Source organism: Epinephelus lanceolatus, chromosome 21 (genome assembly GCF_041903045.1).
Source record: "Epinephelus lanceolatus isolate andai-2023 chromosome 21, ASM4190304v1, whole genome shotgun sequence".
In the NCBI taxonomy this organism is placed as follows: domain Eukaryota; kingdom Metazoa; phylum Chordata; class Actinopteri; order Perciformes; family Serranidae; genus Epinephelus; species Epinephelus lanceolatus.
Window position 1 is genome coordinate 4,924,779 of NC_135754.1, and position 6,713 is coordinate 4,931,491.

Sequence of the window (6,713 nt, forward strand, 5' to 3'; positions counted from 1 at the left end):
TGTGGAATATTTTGTTGCTGTATTGTTTTATTGCACTTTCTTTGTGTTTGGCACCGAGTGGAAAAACGTCCGTTTTATCTCTCCTGGAGCAGCGGGTTCTCCATTGACAAGTGATTCCCTTTGAAATCGTCACGGAGCCTGCCCAGCCAATCAGCGCCGGCAGCGCCTCTCGCTCTCCGCTCTCATCACCCCTCCCACTCCATGTTTGGGCAATGACGTCGCAGCCGCATTCAAAAGGTTCCCCATATATACATACTAGTGCCAGGGCCCCCTTCCCAAAAAGAGTTACTTTACGCGGTGTTGACTTTATCACCAGAGCGCATGAAGCTCACCAGACGTACGGAGCTCATCCTCTCACACCCGGTGACAGACAAAGACATGCAGTGGTGACCCGCGCTCGGCTGGTGTTACACACTGTTACTTGTTCAAAGCTTGAAGGAAAACAACAGACAGACAAGACGCGGTAGTTTCTCTTTAACAATGACGGCTAAAACTTTGGAGAAAGTGCCGGTAAATCTCGGGGGATTCGTGCATCCAGAGAGCGTGTACTCGGTGGATGACATCGGCTCCAGCTTGCCGACCTCTGTGGCTATCTTCCCCAACACCGATGTGGGAGGTCATTACGACCAGATTAATGTAGCAGGTAAGATGGCACGCATGTTTGACACTTTTGGAGTGAAGACATATTGCTTTTTCATCTGTGAAATGTTATATGCTGAGTGTGCAGTCATTTCAACTCTGCTCCAGAAAAGCATCATTAATGTTTTATCTATCATGATAAAAAGAAGTTCGCTAAAAAGTTTCGTATATTGGTGTAAGAACATGAGAGTCCGTGCGTAATGGAACAGGAGCGCAACAGCTTCTCTCACTTAAAGCCCACTTTCCTGTCTGGTGTGAACAGCTTAATTAATCAGTTTTGTTTCCTCACTAACGACCTGTTTTGTTTTTGATCCGCAGATGGTTTGATGAGTGCAGACATGAGTGTGGAGAAGCGCTCTCTGGAACTCTCCCCTTACTCCGGCGGCTTCTCTCAGCCCGCATCCCACCGCAACCAGACCTTCACCTACATGGGAAAGTTCTCCATCGACTCCCAGTATCCAGGTAACTGGAACCCCGAGGGAGTCATCAACATCGTCTCGGGCATCTTCAACGTCGCCCAACCACCTCCTCCTCCTCCTTCCTCTTCAGCGTCCTCCTCCCCAGCTTCCTCGGGTTCTCCCAATCACTTCTCTGCCGGAAATTTGAGCTGCACCATGGCGGCTCAGAACCAGCCAGAGATAGACCACCACCATCACCTGTACTCCCCACCACCTCCTTACTCCTCTTCTGGCTGCGGGGAGGTGTACCAGGACCCCTCTGCGTTTTTGTCCACCTCTACCTGCCCCATCGCCTCCTACCCGCCGCCCTCTTATTCCTCACCCAAGCAGCCAGGCAGCGCAGACGCGCCGGGGCTCTTCCCCATCATCCCCGACTACTCGGGCTTCTTTCAGCCTGCTTGCCAGCGGGACATGCATACGGGAGGTATCCAAGATCGGAAACCGTTTGGTCCATGTCCGCTCGATACATTCCGTGTCCCTCCACCCCTGACCCCGCTGAACACTATCAGGAACTTTACGCTGGGGGGTCCGGGTGGCGGTGGCTCCGAGGGAGGGCCGAGGCTCCCCTCTGCTTACAGCCCTCAGAACCTGCCCCTGAGACCGATCCTGCGGCCCAGAAAGTACCCGAACAGACCCAGCAAGACGCCCATCCATGAGCGGCCGTACCCCTGTCCGGCTGATGGCTGCGACCGGCGGTTCTCCCGCTCTGACGAACTGACCAGACACATCCGCATCCACACCGGACACAAGCCATTCCAGTGCCGCATCTGCATGCGCAACTTCAGCCGTAGCGACCACCTCACCACGCACATCCGCACGCACACGGGAGAAAAACCGTTCGCGTGCGACTTCTGCGGCCGCAAATTCGCCCGGAGCGACGAGAGGAAGAGACACACTAAAATCCATCTGCGGCAGAAGGAGAGGAAGTCCTCCACTGTCTCCTCATCGTCCTCCTCCTCATCCAGCAGCTCCGGGGTGGAGCGGCCGTCAGGCGCAATCAGCGCAACTAGCGGGATTTGTTCATAGTTTTCCCGGGAAAACGTTGTTGTCACCATGGCAGCGTGACGCACACTAACCTCTTAAAGAAAAGAACTATTTAAATAATGATTCTGAAACTGATTTGAACTAAAGATAGCAGCCTAAACAACAGGATGGGAAACAAGAACTTCTGTGCAGTCGTGCGCAATTACGCACATCCTCCCATTCCTGTTCCAGAACTGACAGAGACTGACACGAATGCACTTTGCCTGTACAGTCTACTAAAATTAAAAGTAAATATAGCCATTAATGCATAAGAATACACAAGGGCGCTTGTAATATAAAGGGGATTTTTTTGTTATAACGCCAACACACATTAAGCGCACAACAGTGTGCGCGTTAAAATGTGAAATAAATGCAATAACGTTTTGGAGCAAGAAGAGTGTTTTAAGTTATTGAATTGACAAAGTGTTCATTCTAACATGCTTGATGATGACTATATTTCCCCTTTAGTGCCTTGCTGTGTGTCTTTTTGTACACTGACTGATTCAAGGACGCTTCTAATGCAATGTATATTTGTCCTTTAATATGTAAAGTTGGAAGACATTCTATTTTTGTACACATTTCGTCTCGTGTAACTTCAAGTGTTAAGCAGTTGTGCTTCAGGTGTTAAACAAATGTTTGAGTGTAAATATGTTGAACTCATACCGACTTGACATTTTTGTTGTGATGTGTCTTTTCAGACTTATTAAATATATGTGGATGATAAATACAGCCGGTATCAGTTTGGTTTATTACTCATATATAAAGCGCAACACCGGTCTGCGGTGTCAGGCGAGACGCGCTCATGGAAGCCAAACATCGCTGGGTTGAAACTAGCAAACAATTCTTTTATCTGTATTTAAAAAAAGATTCGTAGAGGTGTTGATGTTGGAAATTTTATTGGGTAAATCCCACCTTGCGTCACTCATGGCGCTTCTGACTCAGAGTTTTCACCCACTCACCCTTTGTAGGTCAAATCATAGATAACATATAAATAATAACACCGGGTTATAAACAGGTTGTGATCTGGTGTGTATACTGTGTCAGAGCAAAAGAGACATAAATAGTTTTTGCAGACTGTCAGGCTGAACTGTTGTTTGTGCAAAATCAGAGAAATTAACCACTGACCTCTATCAGAAGAGTCAAGATGATCATTTGCAACCTTTTCAAATATAATCTGGGTCATTCATTTGTAGACATGCAAAACTGTTGAAAGAAGAAAACTTGTAATCTTTAATAATACAGATAAATCATATGTATTCATGTAGAGCTATTGCAAGGACTTAAGAAAAACTGTAAAAAAGTACCACTAATGCAGCCCCCCTAAGTGTTTTTTTCATATCTTATTTATGTAGTTAACACTTGATTTATATTTTCTTTAACTTTATTTCCTAGTATAGGCCAAAATGCTGTTTCTAAGCCTTCCCGACACTACAAGGAATAGAGTTTTGTTGGAGAAATACTGGACCATTTGTGTATTTATTTATTAATTTGCTTTGATTTGATTTTTTGGGGGGGGATTTAACGTATGATATACTGGGTCTTAAACACTGAAAGCAGCCTATAAAAGGTTTTAACTGCAGAATGTAAACTCTTCTCAAGTGGCTAAAACCCACAAATTTGGGAATTATATGTCTTGAAACTCAAACAAACAAACAAAAAAAAGTTAATCGTTCCAGAATTTTAGCTAGAATTAATTTGAAAAAGCATTTTCTCTTCTGTGTGTATTTTTATGTTTTGATGTTGCCTCTGTGTGTACTATCATTTATTGTGACTCACACCCAAACACCTCTCCACAGTGGGCAGCTGTGAGCCCCTGTTTCCATTGCCTTAATGTCTGTGTAATAATAAACACCAGGATGTGGTTCTGTCACTTGTGGTATAGCAGAGTTATTTATGGTGCTTTACCTTAGCGCCTTAAGGGTTCATTACACAACGGAACCAGATTAATGCTCTAAACTATACCAATGCATGAGAAGGGTTAATTCTATGTGAAAAAAACAAAAGGAGAAAAATCACACCAGAAAAACATGATCAGATTTTCAGTCTTTTTTCTGACACATCTCTCCTGTAAAGTAATAAGGAGAGGCCTATTGTAGGCAACAATTTAGTGATATATGTAGATAGATCACATTAGTAGATTTGTGATATTGTGGTGCCATTTCACTAATGAATTTATGAAGATACTGAAACTGTGAAAAATCATCTTAAAGCTCATTCTGATTTATTCCACTGTCCCATTCTGTTATTGTGTTGATCTGTCGCACTGGACTAGCCGGTAATTGTAATACATGGGGGGGCATCCCTTGATACATTTCATTCAAATATGGTCAAAATGTCCCCTTTAAGGACAAGCCCTTTATATACCACTAAATCTCAAAGGATGAAGTCTGGGCTGATAGAACTTGTCTGGAAAAAGGATGTGGAATTATAGCTTTGTATGAAGTTGAAGCACAAAGTGTGTCATGCTTTTCTGATATAAGGATGGCTGTCCACTTCAGTTTTCCTTAACTACAATTTTAATTTATGTATTTTTTTCTCATTAGAAATCTCAGTGTGTTTTGTCGAGCTGTTGGTATTTGGTGTTGGTTTAGTTTGTTGTGTATCATCGTTTCTGTTTTTGTCCTGCAAAAAGTTAAATAAAAATATGTTTACAGAGAAAAGATCCCCCTGAGTACTGATGAATATTAATCATAAGTGAATGTAATTAAAATCATAAATACATTTAACAACTTGCTAATATTATTAGTACTGGTTACAGTATTACAGTGCACTGCAGTTCTGTGTGTGGTTTGTCCAGTCCGCTGCTCAACTGCTGTGAGTGGCTACAGACAATGTCAAACACTGTACTGCCTCTCTATTTTATCACTTTTAAATGTATTAAAAAATGGAGAACCAATATAATATAAGTGATATGTAGGCTATTGTCAACTGTTATAGTTTTTGTAAAGTGTTAGTATGTAATGAAAATGGCATAAAAAGTCATAGCATGAGCACTTTGATTATGCCGTCCTCAGTCATATGCTGGCTCCCTAAAATGGCACTCAGTCATCAAAACTATGAGAACCTCTGATCTAAGATTTTTGTTCCAGACTGCACTGAAATGGTCAGTTTACTTATTACATTTCTAAATAATTAGTTCCCAAACACCCCCAAACAGAACCTGTACATTAAAATGGTCCAGAGCTAGTGTTACATATGTGATTTCAGCCCTGCTGGACTAACTTTGGGTTAGTCATCAAGGTAAGTATGGACAAATACTATTGCGTTGTACATGAGCCCTATCTCCCTGCTGCTGTAGAATTATGCAGGTTTAAACATTCTCTGAACTAAATTGCACCGTTAAGCCATTATGAATAATTTCAAGGTGTTTCATTTCTTTTTTGATGTTCAACTCTCTGCAGTCAGACAAACAGTCTATAGAAGTCACTAGCACTATCTACTAATAAAAGGGCTACAGTGTCCATTGCTTTGCTATAGCGTAGTACCTTAACCCTAAACCTCATTTAATCTCTGCTCCCCCTGAGTACTAAAGTCAAGCAGTGTCAGACTCATGTGAAACCCTTTCTGCAGCAGAGTCCAGGTCAGACACACTGTGGTGAGCTGGTTAACATCACAGCAGAACTGTTTCTCTCAGGTTATAGCCATGTTAGGGTTGAAGTTTTACATGTGGTCAATCAGTGAGTCGTTAATCCCATAATTTAAAATATTCTAGGGTAACAATAAGAAAAAGTAACAAGCTACAACCACTCAGCCTATCCATAATAATGTTATGTCCCTGCGTTTCAAGTCAATATACCAGGGCTATAGTTGCATATTTAACATTGCGTGGGCTATTTTTAATTGACACCTTCTACAACCCTCTGGAGGGGTCTGAAGGGAATTGAAGTGAAGAGAGCTACAACAAAGGACACTGACACTGCTGTATAGTATTTTTCAATATCTGGGGCTATATTTTTCTCAACATCATGTGCAATATTACTATTCAATGTCATGATCACTTGTAGTGCATTATTATGTTTTTTTCAAACTGGTGCAATACTACTACTCATTGTCATATAGTTTAACATGTAACACTGATTAGTTTTTTCAGTAACTCTTGTACTTAAAACTCACTTTTATGTTACTCTATTAGGCACACGTTTTTGCTTTTTGCTCCTTAAACACTTCATATCTTGTATATTTTGATAAATATTTAATACTCTATTGTTTTTAAAACTGGGCCCAGTATGTGACCCTGACCCAGGGAACCCACAGGTTGTTCTGCTTGTTACTGGTCTGTGAACCTTAATTGTTGTTTCCTTATTTTGTGCTACTGTAATTGAAGCATTCTCTGGCACAATAATTTCCTTTGGGATAAATAAAGCTCCATTGAACTGAACTGAATTGAACTGAGGAATTTTTAGAACCTTAACAGCTAAACTGACAATTTTAAAGCATTTTGAAAAAAAAAAAAAAATCTTAGCTTTACAAAAGCTATGACAGTCGGCAGTGATATAGTATTACTCATATAACATTTCAATTTTCCACTTTTTAGTGCATCTGAAATTAATAAAATAGAGAGACAGTAGAACTGCAGGGGATATTAATCTTCAG

General features: G+C 41.7%; 1 protein-coding gene across 1 annotated transcript; it reads left to right on the top strand.

Annotated features, from left to right (window-relative positions):
• The first annotated feature begins 255 nt into the window (after positions 1-255).
• Positions 256-2,849, top strand: egr2b (early growth response 2b). The gene is made up of 2 exons (XM_033611040.2): positions 256-643; positions 958-2,849. The coding sequence occupies exons 1-2, from the start codon at positions 481-483 to the stop codon at positions 2,121-2,123; spliced, it is 1,329 nt and encodes a 442-aa protein (XP_033466931.1). The 5' UTR covers positions 256-480; the 3' UTR covers positions 2,124-2,849.
• Positions 2,850-6,713: the final 3,864 nt, after the last annotated feature.

Excerpts from the sequence above, each read along its gene's own strand:
- egr2b (XM_033611040.2), top strand. The coding sequence starts at position 481 with ATGACGGCTAAAACTTTGGAGAAAGTGCCGGTAAATCTCGGGGGATTC. Across the intron at positions 644-957 it reads CGACCAGATTAATGTAGCAG|ATGGTTTGATGAGTGCAGAC; the intron begins GTAAGATGGCAC and ends TTTGATCCGCAG.